The sequence below is a fragment of the Lathamus discolor genome, chromosome 3 (genome assembly GCF_037157495.1).
Source record: "Lathamus discolor isolate bLatDis1 chromosome 3, bLatDis1.hap1, whole genome shotgun sequence".
Taxonomy (NCBI): Eukaryota; Metazoa; Chordata; class Aves; order Psittaciformes; family Psittacidae; genus Lathamus; species Lathamus discolor.
This window is the reverse complement of record NC_088886.1, coordinates 128820570-128843607: the sequence shown is the minus strand read 5'-3', so window position 1 is coordinate 128843607 and position 23038 is coordinate 128820570. Positions and strand designations below refer to the sequence as shown.

The 23038-nt window shown below is 63.9% G+C and overlaps 2 protein-coding genes across 2 annotated transcripts; both read left to right on the top strand.

Annotated features, from left to right (window-relative positions):
• The first annotated feature begins 5677 nt into the window (after positions 1 to 5677).
• DNPEP (aspartyl aminopeptidase) lies at positions 5678 to 10695 on the top strand. Its single transcript, XM_065671636.1, has 15 exons — positions 5678 to 5730; positions 5817 to 5892; positions 5989 to 6077; positions 6151 to 6264; positions 6597 to 6722; positions 6838 to 6968; positions 7335 to 7419; positions 7891 to 7998; positions 8225 to 8302; positions 8656 to 8739; positions 9006 to 9166; positions 9315 to 9354; positions 9726 to 9827; positions 10081 to 10248; positions 10578 to 10695. The coding sequence occupies exons 1-15, from the start codon at positions 5725 to 5727 to the stop codon at positions 10626 to 10628; spliced, it is 1419 nt and encodes a 472-aa protein (XP_065527708.1). The 5' UTR covers positions 5678 to 5724; the 3' UTR covers positions 10629 to 10695.
• An 832-nt stretch (positions 10696 to 11527) lies between these two features.
• PTPRN (protein tyrosine phosphatase receptor type N) lies at positions 11528 to 22995 on the top strand. Its single transcript, XM_065671629.1, has 23 exons — positions 11528 to 11649; positions 13309 to 13359; positions 13552 to 13665; positions 13902 to 14007; positions 14136 to 14334; positions 14517 to 14841; positions 15038 to 15154; positions 15268 to 15347; positions 15430 to 15716; positions 16174 to 16260; positions 16412 to 16491; positions 16697 to 16761; positions 18983 to 19195; positions 19315 to 19524; positions 19615 to 19762; positions 19883 to 19956; positions 20260 to 20337; positions 20471 to 20590; positions 20680 to 20846; positions 21881 to 21934; positions 22050 to 22114; positions 22231 to 22304; positions 22396 to 22995. The coding sequence occupies exons 1-23, from the start codon at positions 11547 to 11549 to the stop codon at positions 22465 to 22467; spliced, it is 2889 nt and encodes a 962-aa protein (XP_065527701.1). The 5' UTR covers positions 11528 to 11546; the 3' UTR covers positions 22468 to 22995.
• Positions 22996 to 23038: the final 43 nt, after the last annotated feature.

Below are 23038 nucleotides of genomic sequence, written 5' to 3'. Positions count from 1 at the left end.
GCCTCCCCCTTGGCCTGGCAGTACTTTGGGGATCAGAAAGCCCAGCCCAGCTCCCCAAATCTTCCCAGATTGGGAAATACCCGAGTTCACCCCAGAACCCCCACTGCAGCATCCCACCTCCTGGACAGGCAGTGGGCCAGGGCAGGGACCCCTTGGGCCATCCACAAACCAGTGCCAGCTAAAGAGGACATCCTAAGGGAGAGGGACTGTGCTGGGGAAGCCCCTCGGGGGGTTGCCCCTTGCCTGGGCAGCATCCCCTCCTCCCCAGGCCCTCCGCCCCCCCACCTGGTGACCCGCAGCCCTGCCCAAGATGGGCTGTTTTGGCTGACATCAGCTGGCAAAGCCCCAGCGCCTCTGTCCCTGGGTGCTGGCAGAGGGGACCAACGTGCCAGCGGGTACCGGGTGACTCAGCAGCAGGAGCCGTGCTCAGCCCTGCCTGGCCTGCACCCCTCGGCCCTCCACCCCGGCTGCAAGGCTGATGCTGAGCAGTGCCAGGGCTTGTCAGTGGCAGCATCAGCGCGGCATCCTTAACTGCCTTGGCTCGAGGAGAGCTCCTGCCTGTCTGCTCCCTGCCACCTGGGGGGCCAGCAAAGGCCTGGGCCCCACAGCCATGCAGGTGGGAGGGGGCTTGATGCCCCACATCCCTTCTGTCCCCTCAAGCCCCCCATCCCCGGAGCTCCCTCAGCCACCTAATTGCAGCTTAGTGCAGCAGCTACCCGGAGGGTGCCCACTGCCTGGCGGAGCCTGCCTTTAAAAGGGAAGGTATTTCCAGATGGGGTTGTTTCATCCCAGCTCAAGGGGGAGGATGGGAGGAAGGGGGGCCTGGGGGAGAAGATGGAAAAACAGACAGCACCCTTCCTCCTCCTGGCCTTGCTCCAAGCACATCCCTGAGCTTCTTACGTGTGCCTTGCCTGACCTGAGTGCCATCAGGGTGGCATGCCAGCCTTGGCTGGGGTGCAGAGCGGCAGGTGGGAGCCCACAGCAGTACAGGGGTCCCCAGGGGCCTGGTCCAGCACAGTTCCAGCTGTACTGTTCAGCCATCCCTTCCTGTGAGCCCACCCCACTGCACCACAGTGGGGCTATGGGCAGGATGGGCTCCCAGGGACAGGTGTCCAGGGTGCTTAGCACCCTGCCATGGTGCTTCAGGTAGGCCTGGAGTCCCCATCCCACAGAGCAGGGGGGGTGCAATTTTGGAGTGCCCTAGGGAGGGGAAACACTGCTGCTAGGAGGGGAGGCAGCTCAGAGGGGTTAACCAGGAGCATCCTCCTGACCCCACTCTAGGACAAACTGAAGTGGCTTTTCCTCGGCTGCGGTGACAGCATTCCGGGATGGTTCTGTGCAGGCAGGGGCCCCTCGGCTGGCAGAGGGCAACGGATGCCTTGGACTCTTAGCCTCTTAGGAAAGCCCCGTCTGCCTGCAGGACCCAGCAGCACAGGAAGCAGGGGTTGAAGAACCCTGCCAGAGTCCCATTCAGGGACACAGCCCCAGGCATTCCATGCCAGCTAAAGCCCCAGGGGGTGCAAAAAGTAAGGAGGCTGCAGAGAACAGCCATGCAGAGGGGCCTCCTGTCCTGTCCAGCCCCATTCATCCTCCCCATGGCTCCATCCCAGGCCAGGCTGACCCAGACCGACAGAGCCTGGGAAGCAGCTTCCAAGCCCCTGCACTGGCTCGGCCCCAGCTCCCAGGCCTGGGACGAGGCTGCTGCTGGGAAGGCATCAGGAGCTGGAATGTCAAAACAACTCCCTCCGGTCATGACATGCCCGTGAGTGAATCCAGCTGCATCCCGCTGCTGCCCCTCCTCCCCGGCCCTCCCTCTCTGCTGCTACCCCAGGATTTAAGCCACTCGGGGAGCAGGGAACAGCATCCCTGGGGTTGAGATCTCCGGGCTTGGAGATGGGCAGGATGCGGGGACAGGGTGCCAGCCCCTCCTCATCCCCATTCTCAGCCACTGGGGCTCCTGTACCGCCGTTAGGCCTGGCCCTGGCTCAGGGGTGAGTGGAGGGATGGGAACGAAGCAGCCAGGGTGTCCATCCCCCTCCCTTCTGGCCCCTAGCCGTCTCCCTGCATCCCACTCCTTTTAGAGCCATGAGTCTCCCAGGCGCCTTTACCCTAAGAGGGAAGGACTGTGTGGTCCATTCCCTAGTGCTGACGGACCCAGGGCGCATGCTATTGTCTAAATAGGAGATAGTTCTCCTTCTCTCCCTGGATGGTGGCCCAGCCCAGCCTGCTGGGGTCCTGGGTGCCCCACAGATTGCAGCCCCCAACCTCCTGCTCACCCCAGCTGTCCCCATGCCTTCACCCACCCCAGGACTTGAAGCCATCAGTGTGGCTGTCTGGCTGCCCCTGGCCCCAGCCCCTGTGTCTCCAGGTGATGAGGATGTTGGGGGCAATAGCCTGTCTCCGAGTGGCACTGGGATGCTGGAGGGTGCCTGGGTGCCCTGCAGCATGTGTGGATGCTGGGGGTTTCCATCTATCCTCCATAACCTGTATGAATACTGGAGAGTGTTTGCTTGCCCTCCTGGGTCTTTGTAGGTCCTTAGGGTGAGCTGTTGCCTCAGTGGTCCACGAGGATGCTGGGGTGACCTGTTACCCCAGGGCCACATAGATGCTGGATGAGACCAGCTACCTCTGTGTCCATGCAGATGCTTGTGTCATACACCTGCCCCCATCACTCATCCCAGCTAGCACTGCAATCTGTGGGGATGCTGGGGATGTTTACCCATCCCCACAGCCCTGGAACAGTCTGAGGGTGCTCACCCGCCCTCCTGGTCCATGGGGATATTCACCTGCCCCAGTGGCCATGAGGATGCTGGGGGTGCCCAGCTGCCCTCACAATCCATGTGGATGTAGGGATGACTGGCCACCCTCGTGGTCCCTGATGGTGCTGGAGTGTCTGTCTGCCTTCCCGATAGCATCACCCATGCCAGTGAGATGAGGTAGCATCACTGCCCACTGCATCACTGGTGTCTCGTGAGGCACGGTGGCCATTCGCTCAGCCTCCAGCAATGCCCGGGCAGTGATTTCACTTTCCCATGCCCAGACACGTGGGCCGGGATGGGGGGGGACGGCCTCGACTGGTGCCGTCCCTTCACCCATCCTGGCAGGGCGGGGGTCCAGGCAGCCTGGCAGGCAGCGAGAGAAGGGGGCGGCACTTCCTGGCGCTCGGGCTGTGTTTACAGGCTCTGTCCTGGGCCATCTCCTCATTAACCCCTTCCAGCGCGGCTCAGATCCGCTGCCCGTCTCCAGGGAAGAACGCTTCCAGGAGCACAGCCTGCCCGGCCCCCCCCCACTCTGAGCAGCCAGGGGATGCAGGAAAGGGCACGGTGCTCTCTCCCCTGGTCGGGCCCCTGCCGGGCACCCCATGGCACACACGAGCCCAGCAGCGGGGTGCAAACACCCCGAGGAGGAGCTGGTTATAGCTGCCAGGGCTCCCTGCTGCAGCAGTGGGGTCCGTGGGGCAGAGAGGGATGGGACAGGAGCAGTGCCTTCCCAGGAGTGCGGTGTCGGGGTGGGGGCAGCCGTGGCAGGTGCTGTGCAGTCCCCGGCATCCAGCCAGGGGTGAGTCAGAGCCCACCCGGATATAGCCAGCGGGAGCTTTTTCTGGAAGGCCCTGTTGTTCCAGGAATAGCTGCAGCATGCCAAGACCCTGCCCTTTTGCACGGCTTGTGGGGCTGGGCCTGCCACTCACCCCCTGCTCCGGCCACCCAGGAACTGATCCTGGTACCCCTGCTCCTGTACGCATACCCCTGAGACCCATCTGCCCTCGGCACCAACATCTGCTGGGTACCCACCCTGGGCAGCCACTGGCTGGGGTGGCCATGGGCTCAAGATGTCGCCAGGTGTCCCCCCAGCAGGGCCTGTGAAGCACCCGGCAGCACATGGCCCTGAGCTGGGTGCTGCCAGCAGGAGCAGGGGGCTGCAAGGCACCCGTGTGCCTTGGGCAGGAGGGTGCAGGGCAGGGGCTCACGTGGCCCAGCTCTGGGCTGGGTGCTGGGTTCCTGCTCCCAGCTTGGTCCTGTCGCAGCGGGTGCTGTGACTGTGTTTTGCTGTGGTTGACATGGAGACCCCACAGCTGTCTGGTTGGGGTTGCCGGCTCCCTTTGCAAGGGGGAGAGGCAGGTGCTGCAGGCTGGGAGCATTAATCCAGAGCTGTCACGAGTTCCCAGCACAGCAGGTCCCAGGGTTAGCAGCAGCAGGACCGCCAGTTTCCAGCCCCTAGGACACGGACAGGGTCTCACAGTAACAGGGTGCCCACGCTGGTGACTCAGGAGCTGGGAATCTGTCTGGCACCGAGCACCTAGGCCCCATGGAGTGCTCATGGGCTGCCGTGTCCCTCCTAAGGCTGTACATCCGTTGCTGGGAAGACACAGATCCTGCTAGGAAATGATGCACAAGGACTGATGGAAACTCAAAACCCCACTGCCACACCCATCCCATGCAGGGGACTCAGCCAAGGGCAGGAGCCACCCCAGTCCATGTGAGGCCCAGGGGACCTGTCCCCTAGATGTGCCCAGGCTGTGTCCCTGCTGGGGCTGGTAGGCAGCTGGGGTGCTATCTGCCGCTGTTCCAACTCCCAGCGCCCCTGTGCATCACTGTCACTCAGGGACATTGGTTCCCAACATGGCACCAAGGGCTTGTGCCTTATTTTCTGTGAGTGCCGGGCAGTGCCAAGGCAGGAGAGCAGCAATAGCCGGGGGCTGCAGCTTGGCTCATCCCAATGACAGCCACCCTTCAGGAAGCGTGCACATTCCCCAGGGCACTTGCACCCCTGGGCAGTACAGGGACAGCTGCAGGTGAGCCAAGCCCCATTTTGGGGTGACCCTTACACACCCAGTGCCCAGAATTGGGCACCACTGGTTGACCATCCCTAGGGAGCCCATCCCTGCCCCTTGTCTCCACCGATGCAGCACTCAGCTCTGCCCTAGCTTTGGCAGGCACCAGGTTTGTCTGCCCAAGACCAGAGCACAGGGTGTGGGGTGCAGGGTGCAAGGTACATGGCACATTTAGGTCTCTCACTAAAAGAAAGGCGCTGAGATGCTGGAGTGTGTCCAGTAAAGGGCAATGAAGCTGGCAAAGGGTCTGGAGCACAAGTGTATGAGGAGTGGCTGAGGGACCCAGGATGAAGAGCAGGCTCAGGAGGGACCTTTTAGCTCTCTGCAACTACCTGAAAGGAGGATGGAGATAGGAGGTGGCTGGTCTCTCCTCTCAAGTAACAAGTGATAGGACAAGAGAGAACGGCCTCAAGCTTCACCAGGGATGGTTTAGATTGGATATTAGGAGAAATTTCTTCACAGGGAGGGTGCTCAGGCATTGGAACAGGCTGCCCAGGGAAGTGGCAGGGTCACCATTCCTGGAACTGTGCCGATGAGGCCCTTAGTGACATGGTTTAGTGGAGGCCTTGTCAGTCCTGCGGTAATGCTGGACTTGATGATCTTCAAGGTCTTTTCCAACATACTTGTTTCTGCGGTTCCGCGCTGCAGACTGCAGTGCGGGGTGTGCAGGTACGAGGTGTGCAGGTACGAGGTGTGCAGGTACGAGGTGTGCAGGTACGAGGTGTGCAGGTACGAGGTGTGCAGGTACAGGGTGTGCAGGTACGAGGTGTGCAGGTACGAGGTGTGCAGGTACAGGGTGCGCTCGCACGGTGCGCACTCTCGGGCCACCTGGGCGCATTCCTCCGTGCCAGCAGGGGGCGCGCGGCGCGGGGCGGAGCGGGGCGGCGGCGGCCATGCAGGTACCGGGAGCGGGCGCGGGGAGAGCCGTGCCCGGGGCCGGGGTGGGGAGGGTGCTGGCGCTGCCCGCTGACGGTGGTGCCCGCAGGGCTCGAAGCAGGCCGCGCAGGCGGCGGCGCAGGAGCTGGTGAAGTTCGTGAACCGGAGCCCCTCGCCCTACCACGGTGAGGAACCGCCGGGTGCGCCCGGGCCCGCTTTCTCTTCCTTCCCCTCCCCTCCCCTCCCGCCGGCGCGGCTCCTGACGCCCCGTTCCCCCGTAGTTGTGGCCGAGTGCCGCAGCCGGCTGCTGCAGGCCGGCTTCCAGGAGCTGAAGGAGACGGAGCACTGGGAGCTGCGACCGGCGCAGAAGGTGAGCCCGGCGGGGGCGGGGAGGCGGCGGGGCCGGGGGGCGGCCGACGCTCACCCTTTCCCTCTGCCCGCAGTACTTCGTCACCAGGAACTACTCCACCCTCATCGCCTTTGCCGTCGGCGGCCAGTTCCAGCCCGGGAATGGGTTCAGCTTGCTGGGGGCGCACACCGACAGCCCCTGCCTGAGGGTAAGGCTGACCAGCCGGCCTGCCCCCTGCGCTGGGGCCTTTCTGCTGCTCTCCAGCTTCAATCCACAAGAAAAATGACCCCGACTCCCCCCGTGCCCCACAGCACCGATGCTAGCTCCCTACACTAATCTGCCACTCAGGGCAGGTTGTGCTGACCCCTGCATTGCTCCACCTGCTGCTGTCGCCTCAGTGTCCCGTCCCACAAAGCACGTCACAGCACTCAGCAATGGCAGGATCAGCCATGAGACTCCGGGTGTGCTCTGCCTGGTCCCAACCAGTTAGCCAGCCTTGGGGCTTTGCAGTGCCAGTGTGACACCTCTGCTGTCATCCAGGTGAAGCGGCGCTCGAAGCGGGGGCAGGTGGGCATGGTGCAGGTTGGTGTGGAGACCTATGGAGGGGGCATCTGGAACACGTGGTTTGACCGTGACCTCACCATGGCCGGGAGGGTGATCATAAAGGTGAGCTGATTTGCGACAGGCACAGTGGACTAGCTCTGGGTCTGTGACTCCCACACAGAGTGAGACCCACTGCAACTTCTCGGCCCTGGCCCCAGCTGCCCTCCTTGTGTTTCAGGACCCGGTCACAGGGCGCCTGGAGCACCGCCTGGTACGTGTGGAGCGGCCCGTCCTCCGCATTCCTCACCTGGCCATCCATCTGCAGCGCAGCATCAATGAGAACTTCGGGCCCAACACTGAACACCACCTGTAAGGCCTGCCTCGGCCCCCATCCCTGACCAGCCCATGGGAGGGCTGAGACCCAGCTGGAGCAGTGCCCAGCCTCAGCTCTCTCCCTTTGGCAGCTGCTTGTCACAGTGGGAGGTCTGCAATGGCTTTTCTTAGCCCCATATTGTTCTCCCAGGAGATGCTTCCAAGCTTGGGACTTGGGAAAGGACACTGGGGTGTCCTAAGGTGGCACCATAGATATGTGCCTGAAATGCTGTGTGTCCTTGCTCCATTTGGTGTGGCAATCGCCCCCTGGAGGAGCAAGGCAAGCACCACCGGCATGGTTGGTTATGTGTGACCCAACATGTGAGCAGAACCCTGGCTGCTAACAGCACCGTCCCCCCACAGGGTTCCCATTCTGGCTACTGCTGTGCAGGAGGAGCTGGAAAAGGAGGTCCTCATGGAGGCCACACCTTGCGATGCTGCATCCCAGGTGAGTCGGGTGCAAAGGATTAGCAAGGGTGTTTGCTAGGACCTCACACTTGACACCTTTGATTTCTAGCCCTCAGGGACCTGCTGGCAGGTTCCCCTTCTCCCCATGGACTGCTGGTACGCTTCCACTCTGCCCCAGCGCTGGGTACTTCACTCGTGTGCTCAGCCATCAATCCCTTCCCACCCTGGTTTGCAGCCATCCTATAGAAGAGGGTGCAGCCCCCATAAAGCTGTCACAGACACCCTGGGCAGGGCAGGGAAGGGGGATTGCACAGGGTGCAGAGAGCCCCTCTTTGTGCCCTGCCACTGGCCCTGGTGTCCTGTGTGATGCGGCGGCTTGACCGTGGGACATATTGGTGAGAGGGAGGACCAGGCCAACCTGAGTGCGGTGTGGGACAGCTCTGCCAGGGGAAGCAGGGGTTTTCCCTGCCATCCACTGCCTGCCCGACGTGCAGCTCTGCTTTCTTCCCAGGCAGAACGGCACAGCCCTGTCCTGCTGTCCCTGCTCTGCCCCCAGCTGGGGGTGAAACCAGAGCAGATTGTGGAGCTGGAACTATGCCTGGCAGATACGCAGCCAGCGGTGAGTAAGGGCAGGAGCCTCCCTCTGCCTGCATGTAGCCTGCGGGCTGGCACTGCACAGGTTTTACCTGGCACGCTTCCTTTGCCTGGGGCATCCCAGGGCTGGGAGCTGAGCACAGTCAGCAGAGGCAGCTCCTGGGGGGCAGAGAAGAGGGGCTGGAATGGGGACCCAGTGGCAGGTACTGTTTGGTGACCCAGCCCCTCTCCTCCTGGCTCTCTGCCCGCAGACACTGGGTGGTGCCTTTGAGGAGTTCATCTTCTCCCCACGCTTGGACAACCTGCACAGCTGCTACTGCGCCCTGCAGGTGAGCACGAGGGGAGAGGACTCTGGAGGCCACAGCATGGCCCGTGTGCATCCCGTCCTGGCTTACTGGAGCCACGAGCCGGCCTGAGGCTCTGCAGGGGGGTGTGTTCCTGTGGGATGGGTCTGGCCTGCTGAAGGATCTGGAGTGGGATGGGGGCTGCCCGCTTTGCTGGGTGTGTGGGGTTCCCAGCAGTACGCAGGGGAGAGTCCTGCTCTTGCTGGGCAATGTGTGTGCCCAGAGTTCCATTCCTTGGTGCTTTGTGCTCTGCTGGGGAACTTTCTACTGGCTCACTGCTAAGCTTCCAGGGTTGAGGGGGCTCTCAGGCTGGTGTCCTTTCTCCTGTACCCCTGCAGGCCTTGATTGACTCATGTGCAGCACCCTCCTCCCTCTCCCAGGAGCCCAACGTGCGTCTCATTGCACTCTATGACAACGAGGAGGTGAGTGAGGAGCACAGCAGTGGATGCCTGGCACAGGGAGGGGCTCCATGTTCTTTGCTCTTCCCTAGTCGTGCCTAGCATGAGATAGATCCCACTGGGACAAGGGTGGGGGTTTACTTACCCCCCTGTGGAGCATGGCCTAGGCAGGGTGTGGGAAGCACTGGGTATGGTTGGAGGCTGCTCTGCTGGCTTTGGGGAGCCCCATGTCACTCAGCTGACCCGGGGCTGCTGGGGGATTGTGCTGTTCTGATGGTGGTCCTTGGCAGGTAGGGTCAGAGAGCGCACAGGGCGCAGAGTCCTTGCTGACGGAGCTGGTGCTGCGCCGGATCTCGGCATCACCGCAGAACCTGACAGCCTTTGAGGAGGCTGTGGCCAAGTCCTACATGATCAGTGTTGATATGGCCCATGCTGTGCACCCTAACTATGTGTGAGTACTGAGCAGTGCGGCGAGCCGTGGCAGCCTCCCCTGCCAGCTGGGGGGGGCTGTTGCATCGTTCCCCAGGGATACAGACAGGAGTCCTTTTTGCAGCAGGGAGGGAGATCTGTAGCATGAAACTCCTGCTTCTTTTTTGCAGGGACAAGCATGAGGAGAATCATCGTCCAGCTTTCCACAAGGTGAAGACAAACCTCTGCTTTGTGTTGGGCGGGGAGCTGTCTGTCTGTCCTGCAGTGCTGTGAAACATTCAGCCACTCCCTGGAGCACAGCCCGGGGGTGCAACTCAGTGGCACTCAAATGGGAGACGTTTGTCCTACAGCACAATTTGGCCATGCTGCGTGCCTGGTGTTAATTACGTGGGACCATAGCCATGCCCCTGGAGCCCTTCCCTGCTCTGAGCTAGTCCCTGTTCCCATGGATCAGCAAGGGATGGGAGAACAAGCTGCTGGGTTGGGGCGGGACAGCACTGCTTGGGCATGGACAGGTGTTTCCAGAGCCACTGCTTATCCCCAGTGCCAATTATGGGCCTGTGGTGCCTTCCCTTGTGCAGGGCCCTGTCATCAAAGTGAACAGCAACCAGCGCTACGCCTCCACCGCTGTCACCGAAGCCATCATCCGGGACATCGGCGCCCGTGTGGGTGTCCCTCTGCAGGTGAGTAGGGCTGGGCAAGCCCTCTGTGGATGTCACCAGCTTGAGCCACAGCCCTGCCCCTGGGTTCAGTTACCGTGTCCATCCCCACTGTTCTGGGGCTCTGGGGCTGTCTCAGGGAGCATGTCCCATCTCTGGGGCATTTTGCACCCTGGTTTGGGGATGGTTCTGCTTTCCAGTCCCAGGTTGCCTCCCTTCAGGCCTGGGGGAGGCTGTGAGCAGCCTGGGGAGCTGCTGAGGCCATGTCCCCATACAGGAGTTCATGGTGCGCAATGACACGCCCTGTGGCACCACCATCGGCCCCATCTTGGCCTCCCGCCTGGGGCTACGCGTGCTGGACATTGGCTGCCCGCAGCTGGCCATGCACTCCATCCGGGAGATGTGCTGCACCTCGGGCGTGCTCCAGAGCATCACTCTCTTCAAGGTGAGCCCCAGGTTCCCTGTCCTGCACTGAAGCCTCCTCCCTGCTGCTCTACGCCTTTCGCATCCCCATGTCCTCATCCAGCCCCCGCCTTGGGGCTGAGCCCAGCCATCTCAGCCCTCCCTGATGGCTGCCGTCCCCAAATGGTTCCTATGGCAACCAGCACTAGCCTTGAGTCAGTGATGGGTTTCTATGGCGACGTGGTCCTGCTCTCTGTGCGTAGCTGCCTGCTGTGATGCCCTGTGCCTGTGTAACCTGGCAGAGAGCCACTGCCTGTCCCCCATCCCCGCGCTGCCCTGCCCAGCCCACCCTGACAGCTTCTCTTCTTCCAGGGCTTCTTCGAGCTCCTGCCGGCGGTCAGCAGCAGCCTGGTGGTCGACTGAGCGCGGCAGGGAGGGAGGGAGCGGCTGCCGTTCAGCCCTGGGCCATTAAAGCTTCTCTGCCTCACCAGCGAGTGGTCTCTTGAGTGCAGCTGGGGCTGGGGGTGATGCACGTGGGGGGAACACCCACAGCTCCCATCTCTGCCCTCCCCAGCGCTGTGTTGGGTGGAGGGCACCAGGTGTCCTATTGAGCAGGCAGAACACAGCCTGCCTTCCTCCGGGAGAGCCAGGGGGAGGGTGGTCCCTGCCTCCTGCAGTGCTGGGGCTGCCTCCATGCCCAGGGGAGTAGTGGGGGACTGAGCCTGCCCTGCCATGGCCAGGAGTGGGGCGGGGTGCCCTGCCTGGTGCTGTCAGCCCCAAAGCTGCAGTCTCTTGCTTCTGCCGGGGCCCTGCCCAAACCCTCCGGGTGCCCTGGACCTGCTGCTCCCCTCCTGCTTTCACTGGGTCCGTGCCGCTGGGTGGGGGTGTGAGGGTGTGGCCCGATGCTCGCTGCTCATTGGTGTCTTCTTAAGGGCGTGGCCTGCGCGGGAGCCAATGGGACCGCAAGACTGGAAAGGGGCGGGCGGTGATTGGTGGGGGCGGTGACTGGCGGAGGCGCTGCTGGCGCGGCGGCACACCCCTTGGGGGGCGTGGCTCGCCTCCAGGGAGGTTGCGATTGGCGCAGTCCTCAGCCGTCTTCCCCCGGGGCGCGACATCATTGGCCTCGCTCGATAACCGCGGGGCGTGAGCCCGAAGTGGGGGGAAAGCCGCGCAGGTCCCTGATTAGTTTCGGTCAGAGGGGCGTGTCGCGGCGGCAGTGGGCCGCGTCCCATTGGCGGAGAAGCGGCGGTGGGCGGGGCGCACGGCGCGGCGGGGCGCGGGTTGGCGGCGGCGGCGGGGGCGCGGCCGGCGGGTGCGCCATGGTGCGGCCGTGAGCGGAGCATGGGGCGGCGGCTCCTCCGGGCGCTCTTCTGCCTCCTCCTCCTGGCCGGCCGAGGGCTGCTGTGGGACAGCGGCGCCTCCGCCTCCGCCACCGCCGCGCACGGTGAGACCGGGGCCCCGGGCAGGGCGGCGCCCCGAGGGGTGGGGGGCGGTTCCCCGGAGCGGCTGCAGGGCAGGGGGCTCCGCGGCCGGTGCTGTCACCGCTGCCCTGGGTGCTAGCACGGCCGCAGCGGCAGGCCTGGCCCCGGTGGCGAGCGGGAGAAGGCATCTTAGTACCAGAACCGCGGATGCGACACTGGCACCGGGGGGCGCCTCTGTCCCGGGTCTGCTGATGGTGCTACTGGCCCCGGGGCACCCCGGCGGCTGCGGAGTTGCTGACGCCACCGGGGCCGGTGGGACGGAATAGGAGCAGGGCGGTTCTCGCTCAGACATCCTGCCCGGAGCAAAGCCGGTGTCCGGGGCTGCCGTAGGAATGGAGAACCGCAGGCAGAGGCCCCGAGCCGCGGCTTCCTCCGGGAACCCGGCGCCCTTTAGCCGCCCTCCGCCGGCAACTGCGGCCCGGTCCGGGACACGAGGGCGGGCTGGCGCACCTGCTCTCCTCCAGGTCGGCCCGTGCGGTCTCTCCCCGGGGCTGTCGGGGATCCGGGTGCCACTACCGGTAGCAAGGCTGCAGTCCCCCGGCACGGCACGGCCCCGGTGGCGGCCGCTGACTCACTAGCGGGCGCCCGGGACTGCTGCGTCCCCTCATCCTCCGGCGGGCCCGGGAGCGCTGGGACGGGTCCGGCCGCACTGCAGAGCCCCGCCGCCTTCGACAGCAGGCGGGAACGGCGCCGGATCGGCTGCAGCCGAGCCCCGTCCTCCTCGGGGAAGCCTCCCGGGATCGGGATCGGTGCCGCCTCTCCCGGCGGAGCTGAGCGGAGCGTGCCGGCGGGAGGCTGCTGCGTCGCTTCAGCACCGCGGACAGCGCCCGCCCTGCCCCGCCGGCCCGGCCCCCCACCCGCCCCTCCCGTCGGCGCCCGGGGGTCCCTCCTCGGTAGCGGGGTCCTGTGCCCGAAGCTGCGTCGGCCCCTGCCCCGGGGGGGGACTGGCCCCTGGCTGGCCGGGTCTCAGGGAGCTCCTTCCCCACTTGCCCTCTTCCCCCGCGGCGGGCTCGCGGGCCCCTCCCTCCCCTCCCCCCGGTTGTTTTCTCGTTCCTTCCTTGCCATCCGGGGCTGAGTCATCGCCTGCTGCCGTCTCGCTGCTGACGGTCTTGGACCGAGACGGGGGGGAGAGAGGAAGGGGGAAGCCGCCCCCTGCCCAAGTGCTGCCCCCCGAAGGGGATGGAGAGGCACCCCCCCCTCCCGCGGCGTGCCTGCTTTGAGGGCCCCCTCGCAGGGAGAGTGGATCCCCGGTGTCACAAGGCTGTATCCCTGCCTCGTAGTGCCTCATCTGGGAGGGCAACAGACACGGTCTTGTGGGACTCTGCCCCCTCAGCCTTCCCTTCCTAACTGCTGGCACCCCAAAAAACTCCAGGTCTCCTCTGTCCTCAGAGCTGGACAGGTTCTGTACGCAGTCCCCATCCTGGGTATGAGTGGGAGAGGTTGACACTGAGGCCCTGCCTGTGGCTACCAGGCTGTGCCCCCCCATCACTACATTGCACCCCCGTGGCACTTCCCTAGGGGAGTGGGTGTCCCCAAGCAGATGGTGATGAGCAAACCCCACTGTAGACCCCGTTGGGCACAGTGCTGACTGGCCTGTGTGTCTGTCTGTCTGTCCATCCCAGGCTGCCTGTTTGACCGGAGGCTGTGCTCCCCCCAGGAGGTGTGCGTGCAGGGTAGGTGGCTAGCAGGGGGGCAGGGATCCCTTCTGCCTTCCCAAGGGGGTGGGGGAGGGTGCAGGGCTGCCTTACAGGTGAATTAGGGTCCAATGTGGGGGGGCCATGGCAGGGAAAAGTTGGGACTGTGTCCAGAGACTCCCACCCCAGGGGTGTTCATCCATCCAGCTCCACTGCCTCCCTCTCTTGCAGATGGGCTGTTTGGGCAGTGCCAGGTGGGCTCTGTGCAGGACAGACCCTACTTCCAAGTCACCTCTCCTGTGCTCCAGCGCCTTCAAGATGTCTTGAGGCATCTCATGGCACAAGGTGAAAGGGGGAGTGAGGTGGGGAGGGGGTGTCAGGCAGCACTGCTGGGTGGCACTGCTGGGGTCCTGCTGCCCCAGGGGCCAGGCTGGGCTGAGCTGGGGTCCAGCTGATTCTAGCAGGAGCGGTGTCAAACCCAGGCAATGGGACACAGGGTCAGGACATGATGGTGGCCTCCCATGTGCTCACCCCACGGTCCCCAGGCCTCCTCTGTGTCTCACAGCCCCCTCCCATGGCAGGGCTCTCGTGGCAGGATGGCATCACCCAGTACGTGATCTCGCAGGAGATGGAGCGCATTCCCCGCATCCGCCTGCCGCCCTCACTGGAGCCAGTGGCCAGGGACAGGTAGGGCAGTGCCAGCCACTGGCCTACGAGCAGAGCAGGACGGTGAGGGCTTTGCCCTCCAAAAGGGGTTTGGAAGGGGGACTTCCCCCATACCCAGGTGAGTCACCCCAGTGCCGTTTGCATCCAAGGTTCCTGCCCCTCCGTGGCTCCCCCCGGCGAGCTCCGCTCCCTGCGGACCCCGGCCTGCCCGCAGCTCAGCATCTGGGGCAGCCCCCGCCGCTGCTGCCCTCCCCTCTGCTGCAGCGGTACCTGGAGCACCTCCTGCTGCCCTCCCTGCCCCAGCTGGGATATGAGGAGGCTCTGCTCAACCCCTACTCCTACCACAAGGTAAGGTGGGGGGCAAGTGTCCTTCTCCTAGCTGGAAAGGTAGAGACAGGCAAGGGGCTGCTGAACTCCCCACATCCTCCTTCTGCCGGTGCTGGGGTCAGCCCCGCCTCTGGGGTGCCCTGCCGTGGGGTGGCAGGGGCCCTGTGCAGTTTGACCTTGGTGGCTCTGTGTTTCGGTTGCAGTTCGGCTACCAGGACAGCGCTCACCAGCTCCCTGGCGGCTCGGCCAGGCAGAGCCCAGAGACCTCCTCGCTGCTGAACCGGGTCCCTGCCCAGGCTCTTTTCGGGGCCGGCCCTGCTCCCTCCTATGGTGGGCAGCCAGGAATGGACGGGGGGCATCTCTTCCAGGACTTGGGTATGCTTTCCCTGCCCAGAGAGAAAGCGGGCCGCCCCGACCCTCCCAGCACCAGGCTCCAGCACAGCTTGCGGCTCCCCAGTGACTACAGGGACATGGAGGAGAAGGAGCAGCCAGCACCCCTGGCTTCCCAGCAACCCCCTGCACAGACAGGTACCGTGTTCTCCAGCCTTCATCCCCATCCTGTCTCCACAGCCGTGTTCCTCCTAGTTCAGACTCTCCCTTTCTTTGGCTTCATGCCCATGGGTGATGTATTCCCTTAACCACACCTGCCCCAGCTGATGCATCCCCAGCCCATGGTCCCTGTGCAGGTGCACAGCATCCAGCCTGGTGCTGTGTTGTGTTACAGATGCTGCCCTGAAGAGACTGGCCTCTCTCCTGGCCAGCTATGGCCTGGGGCTGCCAGAGCTGAGCCCTCAGCAGCTGAGCAGCCTCTCCACCCTCCTCCAGCTGCTCCAGAGCTCTGGTGAGTGGGGCACAGGGACTGGCAGTGGTGGGTGCCCGCAGGCCCTGTTCCGGGGTAGGGAGTGTTGCCCTCCGGGGTGCTTGCTGCAGGACCTCTGTCTCTCTCCTTCCCAGGTCTTGCTGGCCCAGAAATGCCCACAGTGAAACGGGTGGGTTTGCAGCAGAGTGGTGCTGGAAGAGGTGCCACAACACAGGTGGGATGTGGGGAGGTGGTGGGGGGGCAGCCCCCTAGAGCTCTCCTCAGAAGTCCCAGCTCCTCCCTTTCGCTCCCTGCAGGTGATGGAGAGGGACATGCAGCACGGAGAGCAGCCAGTGCCCCCTTCCTCCACAGTGCCAGCCCCAAAACTCCCAACCAGCAGCACCCCAGGGAACGGGCTGAGGGACAGGGCAGTGTCCTCGCCAGCCCCCCAGGCTGAGCCGCAGCAGGGACCCAGTGAGCAGGTGCTTAGCCCCAGGAAGCCAATCACGCTGGAGAAGAAGAGCTACACGGAGGCGAAGGACGGTGGGGTGCAGCGGGGCACACGACCACCGGATGAGTATGGCTACATCATCACAGACCAGAAGTGAGAGCTGGGCGTCAGGCGAGGGGGGTGTGTGTGTGTGCAGGGTCTGTATCCCCTCCATGCTGGCTGTCGTGGCTCCACATGCTCGGCTGAGCCTGTTTGGGTCTGTGGTAGAGTCAGCTCCACAGCCCCTCTCTACCCATCATCCTTATCTGACCCCAAAACCTCCCTCCCCCAAAGCCCAAGCCAAGGCCAGAGCTCGCTGCTGCAGGACAGGGCGCTGGGGTGGGCTCAGCCAACTGTGTGCATAAGTGCCTCTGTGCACACTCCTGTGCAAGGGGGGGGTGTCAGCTTACCCCCATCACCACACATCCTGCCACCCTCCCACCCCGGCAGCCAGCACAGCCCTTGCTGCATGCACAGGACTCCCTGAGCTTGCTAGTCCTCCTTCCTCGGCCATGAGGAGCGTGGGCTCTCCCCTTGCATCCAGCTCCTCACCCTGCCACTGTCCCCACAGGCCCCTGGGACTGGCTGCAGGCGTGCGGCTGCTGGAGCTCCTGGCCAAGCACCTCCACCTCTCCACGGCCAGCTTCATCAACATCAGGTGAGGGCAGCAGGGCCGTCGGGTCCTGCTGTCGCAGCCCTGGCCATGCACAGCCACCTGGGAGGTGGGCCAGGAGGGAGCACAATATGGTGGGGACGGGGATGGGGGCTGTGATTCCCAGTCTCATGCTGTGTCCCCCCCTTCCCGGCAGTGTTGTGGGTCCTGCTCTCACCTTCCGCATCCGGCAGAACCCCCAGAACCTCTCACTGTCAGATGTGGCCAGCCAGGCTGGTGAGTTGGGCAGGGGTCCCCTGGTCCACTGGAAGAGGGGTGCCCAGGAAGTGGGGGCTCCCACCATAGATCCCACTGCCCTTGGCTGAACTGGGGAGCTGGTGTGGAGTGCGCAGCTGTCGGGAGTATCCCTTGGCTCTGTCTCTGGTGGGGGTCTCTTGGGGGGGGGGAAGCACCCCTCTGACCATCTCCTCTCTGTTCACAGAGCAAGTGAAGGCAGAGCTGGAGGCTGAGCTGGGCCTGAAGGTGGTGCAAACAGGAGTGGGAGAGGTAGGAGCGACTGTGCCTTCCCTTGGGGCTGGGGACAGGGCTGGGAAGTGCGCTGTGCCCCAGCCCTGGGGTGCAGGGGTCTTCATGAGCAAGCCTACCCCGTGGGGCTGTGAGGAGCAGAGGGCTGCATTTGGGCTGCTGTGCGGGAGACATGGGTCGAGCAGGACAGCTCCTTACCACGCGGCTGCGTGATGCTGCCCAGCTGCCTGCGCTCACAGCGCACTCTGCTCTTTCCAAACTAACAGCTCCATAGGGTTTGAAGGCAGTTTGGAAGAGTCTCCCAGAGGTTTTCTTCCCCTCCATCCATGACCTGGGGCTGCACCCTGCAGGGCTCATCTTCACCCTCACCTCCCTTTAACTGAGCACCCCAGCGCCAGGCTGTGCCCAGAGAACCCTAGAGACCGTGGCTAGGCAGGCAAAATGCTGTCATGCCCCCAGAGAACGGCAAAGCAGCTGAAGACAGGGATGAAGCAGGAGCCATCTGCTTGGCGAGGGGCACCCCCTCCCCATGCTCCTCTGGGGACCCCAGGAACAGTCTCTTGGGGGAAGGAGCGGGGCTGGAGATGGAGAACTGAGCATGGCTCCTGTGTTTGCAGTGTGGGGAAGGGAAGTAGTGCAGCTCATCCCTAACGGAGGCTCCCCATTTCCCACCCTCCTGCCTTGTGACCGTAGCTGTGGGCAGGGAGGAAGGAAATTGGGACCTTGGAGGAGGAGGATGCCGTGGAGAAGGGGTGGCCTGGCTAAGGAGGCAACCTGTCTTCATCAGCAACATGTGGAGCGTTGCTATGGCGATGCCTTTTGATGTGGCAGGAGCGGGGAGAGATGGCAGAGATAACAGGCGCTGGAGCTCAGAGAAGGCTGAGGCAGCTTTGTGAGCCCTCTTCTGCACGGACCTCCCCAGTCTAGACCAGCTCATGCTTTACCCCCACCCTCCCCTGCCCAGGCTCTGAATTCAGTGGGACTGGTGGAAAATTTGGGGAAGAAGGGATGTAGAGAGGCAGGGGGAGAGCGGGACCCAGGCAGGCCTGTAAGGGAGGTCCCTTCTGCCCCCAGCCCTGCTTGACCCCTCCAGGCCTTCTGACACCTTCAGAGCTGCAGGGCTCATCCTGCTTGGGTGCCCAGGGAGTCAGGAGGTGCTGGCACTGATGGATACTCCTGGCTGCAGGGCTAGCCGGGGCTGGGGGCAGGCAGCAGCAGGCACCCTGTGGCGGGGGCATCCCCAGGCAAGGATGATGATGATGATGATGTAGGTGATGACGATGCAGTGTTCCCCCGGTAACCTCATCAGGCTTGTAGCCAATAGAAGGCCATGGCAGTGAGGTAATGCTGGGCTCTGGCACCTCATTGGGCACAGCATATTTGGTGGCGGTGATGCCCCAGCATCCCTGTGCTGCCCCAGGACCCAGCTTGGGGGTTGACAGCATCCTGATCACCAGCAACTCTGGGACAAGGTTTTAGGAGGGGTTCTCATCCGGCAAATGCTCAGCATCATCCTACCCCAGCATGGGACTGGCACAGGTTGGGTGTCCCTCCCAGCCACCAGGAAGGAGCACTGGGGGCACTGCCTGTAAGGTGGCAGGGGCTGCTCTGTGTCCCAGCTGGGGAGAGTGACTGGGAGGACCTGTCTCCCAGCCACCAGGATGGCACCAGCCCTCTGGCAGCACCAGCAAATCCCACTGTGTCCTTCCTTGGAGCCCTGGCTGCAGGGAAGAGCCAGCCCAGTTTAGTGAAGATCCCTGGGAGCTGTGACCACTGCCCTGGACCCAGCGCTACAGTGGTCCATCATTTGCCGTAAATCCCCCAGGCTGAATCTGGCCCTCACAGACTTCCAGCTGGGCATGATGCCACTTAACCTGAGCAACATGGGGCTACTGCCTGCCCTGGATGGGGCACAGCTCGGGCTGGAGCTGACATGGGGAGCAGCCCTGCTTGCTAGGAGCAGGGAGAGCAGCAGGTTTCTGTTGCTTGGCCAGGCTCAACCCAGCACCAAGGACTGTGAGCAACATCCCATGCGACATGCAGGTGGGTGCACCGTGTCACCCCAGTGACACCCAGCACCCCAGTGACACCAGCTGAGGATGCTGGGACAATCGGTGCAGCACTGAATGCCCTTGCTCTGCTTCAGTATCCCAAAACCCCAAGTGTGGCACAGAATGGGGTGTCTGCCCACCCAGCCCCATGCAGATGCCTTCCGCTAACCCTTGCTTGGCTCTGCCCCCAGCGCAATGAGGCCGCTGCCTACTCACATCCATCCCGCTTCGGGGACAGCTTCCATACGGTGCTGCTGACCTTCATCGTGCTGGCCTGCGTGGCGGGCATCGCCATCGCAGCCTCCGCAGCCTTCTGCCTCCGGCGCCATGCCAAGCAGCGGGAGAAGGAGCGCCTGGCCGCCCTGGGGCCTGAGGGTGCTGCCGACACCACCTTGGAATACCAGGTATGGCCCTGTGGGATGCGGGACCCTGCAGGATGCAGCACTGCTGCATCAGCATCGCCTGGGGCTGCCCTAGGGCAGTGCCGTGGCCAAGGGACAGGGCTCTTATTGGGGTCCCCCAGGAGCTGTGCCGCCAGCACATGGCTGCCAAGTCTCTCTTTGGCCGTGCCGAGGCATCGGCAGCACCAGCGGAGACCTCGCGGGTCAGCAGCGTCTCATCCCAGTTCAGCGATGCCCCCCAGCCCAGCCCCAGCTCCCACAGCAGCACACCTTCTTGGTGCGAGGAGCCCGTCCAGTCCAACATGGACATCTCCACTGGACACATGATCCTGGTGAGCTGGCCTGCTGGGGTGGCAGGTTCCCTCCGCAGCCCCCCATGTACCCTGCTGCCTGCCGGGGTGACCCCTGCCCTTCTGCCCCAGGCATACATGGAGGACCATCTCCGCAACCGGGACCGGCTGGCCAAGGAGTGGCAGGCTCTCTGTGCCTACCAGGCCGAGCCCAGCATCTGCTCCATTGCCCAGAGTGAAGCCAACCTGAAGAAGAACCGCAACCCTGACTATGTGCCCTGTGAGCATCCGCGGTGGCCAGGGACCAGCTTCCAGGGCCCTGGCAGGAGGGTGCTGTGGGGCATGGGGATGCCTTGCTCCCCCAGGCACTCACCACAGCTCCTGGTCTCCGTTTCCCCAGATGACCACGTGCGGATCAAGCTGAAAGCTGAGAGCAACCCATCCCGCAGTGACTTCATCAATGCCAGTCCGATTGTGAGTAACCACCTGGGGCTCCTGCCCTGCCACCCCGCTCTGTGATGTGCTCTCAGCACAGGTGAGGCTCCCACTCTGAGGCGGAGCTGGACTGAGCTCGCATATCTGGGGGCTACATTGCTTGTGAGCGATACGACTGCCCTACTGCTCAGACGTGGTTAAACCCCATTTCCCTCATCGCTGTGGCACCTGAACCTCCCTCCCCAGCCCGCTCATCACCCCTGGGATATTCCCCAGCTCCAAGAGGTGTCACCCACCCCTGCCTGAAGAGCATGGAGTCTGACACCCCCTTCCCCACTCCAGATTGAGCACGACCCACGGATGCCAGCATACATCGCTACACAGGGGCCACTGTCCCACACTATCGCTGACTTCTGGCAGGTGAGTGTCACCCAGCAGTGCCAGCGCGCCGGGGTCCTTCTGTGTGCTGCCCACCAGATGGGTCACAGTGGCTTGGCCCCCCTCCTGCCTGGGCCGTCACCCTGCGGTGACACCAGCTGTGCCTTGCTGGCAGATGGTGTGGGAACACGGCTGCACCGTCATTGTCATGCTGAGCCCGCTGGCCGAGGACAGTGTCAAGCAGTGTGACCGCTACTGGCCAGATGAAGGCTCCTCTCTCTACCACATCTATGAGGCAAGTGTGGCCAGTAGCCTGGGGCAAGAGCATCCTCCAGCCCCCTGTCCCTTGAGTGCTGATAGCCACGGGCTGCCTCTCTCGGGCAGGTGAACCTGGTGTCGGAGCACATCTGGTGCGAGGACTTCCTGGTGCGCAGCTTCTACCTGAAGAACGTGCAGTCGCAAGAGACCCGCACCCTGACGCAGTTCCACTTCCTCAGCTGGCCGGCCGAGGGCATCCCCGCCACCACCCGGCCCCTCCTGGACTTCCGCAGGTGAGCGCCGCCGCGGCGCCGTGTCCCGGGGAGCCCGCGGGGCTGCAGCCGCAGGGGCCCGATGGGCGAGGACGGCGTTGCCGCTGTGGTCGGGGTCAGGGCTGCGGCATGGACCGGCTGGGGGGCAGGAGGCTGCCGTGCATGGGGAGGAGCAGAACTACCCGGCTGCGGCCGGCCTGGGATAAGGCTCAGCAGAGCTTGGTGGGCAAGAAACCTCCAGCGAGGTTGCTGGGACTCTCCAGCTTTTGTGGGGAGAAAGGGCTCTTCCCGTTAGCTGGCATGGGGGACAGCCGGCCTGGCACCTTCCGCAGCCATGGGCGCAAGAAGAAACCTCTGGAGCCTGCCTTGAGCAGCTGTGTCCCATTGCTTCCCCATGCCCTAGAGCCAGCAGCAGGGCTCCAGCTAGGGGAGAGGGCAGCGGGGCTGGGACTGCTCGCAGGGGGTTTACAGGCAGTGCCTACTTGGGTCTCCGGGTCCCTGGGTGGCGGTGGGCTGGGGGCTGGCCAGGGCCCCCTAGGGCAGCGTGGGTTCCCCGAGCACGTTGCCCTCCTCTCCGCCCCGCTCACGCTCTCTCTGTCTCTCTGTCTGTCTCTGTTTCTCTCTCGCAGCTGCCGGCGTCATTTTTGTGATTTGCAGCTAGTAATCTGGCTCCAGTTGCATAGTCACAAAAGTGATCGTTGGCAGCCGTGCCTGCTGCATGGAGCATGCTGGGAGCCCCACCGGCGCCTGGCCCCCAGCTTCGCACCCCACCGGACCAGAGCTGCTCCCCTGGGGTCCTGCCACTGCTCCCCTTCCCAGGCTGGGCACCTCAGGAGCTGGGCTCTTTGCCTTCCCCAGCCCCATTCCACTCATGGGCTCCATCCCATGCCCAGTGCCACTGGGGAGGCAGGAGGAGCCATGTGCTGGACCCCCAGGGCCACATCATGGGGTGCCCACTGCCCCTCTTCACCCCAGCTCAGCACAGCAAGGGGCTCCTAGCACAGCCTTGTCCCTGGCATGGCAGGGCACTGACGTGCTCCCTCTTGTCCTTGCAGGAAGGTGAACAAGTGCTACCGGGGTCGCTCCTGCCCTATTATTGTGCATTGCAGGTACGGCTGGGGCTGGCTTGGGGGTACAGCCTGGGGGTGGCTGCAAGACTGGGACCTGCGGGCCAGGACCAGTCCCTGTAGCTGGTCCCCTGGTCCAAGTGTCTGTGTCTTGCAGTGATGGTGCAGGCAGGACTGGGACGTACATCCTCGTGGACATGGTCCTAAACCGAATGGCCAAAGGTAGGTGCAGGGCAGCACTGCTTTCCCCTGTTCTGGGGGGCTGCAGGGCCATGTGCTTGGCCTGTGCCCCTTCCCCCCCCCCCCCCCCCCAGCACTTTTCTCACCCTCTGCCCCAGGGGTGAAGGAGATAGACATAGCTGCTACGCTGGAGCACATCCGAGACCAGCGGCCTGGCATGGTGCAGACCAAGGTACCCCCAAACTGGGGCTCCCCTCCCTCAGTCCACCCCCCAGTGCTGGACTGACACAGACCCTCATGCCCCCCCTCCTCCACTCCCCCAGGACCAGTTTGAGTTTGCACTGACGGCTGTGGCTGAGGAAGTGAATGCCATCCTGAAGGCACTGCCGCAGTGAGGGCGAGGAGCCCTTCCCTCTTGTCTTTCCCCCTGCCCCCCCGGCTTTGCGTGCTCTCCTTGCCCTGCCTGTGGGGCCGCTCTCCCTGTAAAGTGCTGTCTGTGCTGCTGGCTCTGTTCCACCCCCCCCCCAGACCCTCCTTTCCCCTCTCCCCCGGCATACAGGGCTCAGCCCCTCTGTGCACAGGGCACCAAAACCACCACCTCTGCTGCCACCGCTGAGGGGACAGGGTCTGTGTCCCCTAGTCCCCGCACAGGAGAGGTCCAGCTGATGGTGCTGGGAGTTGGCCGTGGGCGCCCAAGTTGCTCTCCTGCCCCCCAGTCTTGTGCTCCTGTGTCAGCTCCCTGTCTGTGCCTGTGGAGTGGGCAGGGGTCCCCCACGGCTGGGGGGTACTGGGTGCAGGAGGGCCTGTCCCAGCCCCTCTGTGTGCTCCCGCCTCGTCACCCAAGCAGAAGAGAAATTTCTAGAGAAATATAATTTTGTATCTTGATGTGAATAAAGTTCTCGTGTCACGTTTGTGCAGCTGCAGCCAGGCCTGGCCTCTGCCTTTGTGGGTGTGGGGGGCACGGGG

What these genes read in the sequence shown, in the direction of transcription:
- DNPEP (XM_065671636.1), top strand. An exon ending in CTTGCGATGCTGCATCCCAG is followed by an intron (nt 7,420 to 7,890) that starts GTGAGTCGGGTG and finishes CTTTCTTCCCAG; the next exon opens with GCAGAACGGCACAGCCCTGT. An exon ending in GTGTGGGTGTCCCTCTGCAG is followed by an intron (nt 9,828 to 10,080) that starts GTGAGTAGGGCT and finishes GTCCCCATACAG; the next exon opens with GAGTTCATGGTGCGCAATGA.
- PTPRN (XM_065671629.1), top strand. Translation starts at nt 11,547, where the DNA reads ATGGGGCGGCGGCTCCTCCGGGCGCTCTTCTGCCTCCTCCTCCTGGCC. An exon ending in GAAGAGGTGCCACAACACAG is followed by an intron (nt 15,348 to 15,429) that starts GTGGGATGTGGG and finishes CGCTCCCTGCAG; the next exon opens with GTGATGGAGAGGGACATGCA. An exon ending in TCATCAATGCCAGTCCGATT is followed by an intron (nt 19,957 to 20,259) that starts GTGAGTAACCAC and finishes TCCCCACTCCAG; the next exon opens with ATTGAGCACGACCCACGGAT.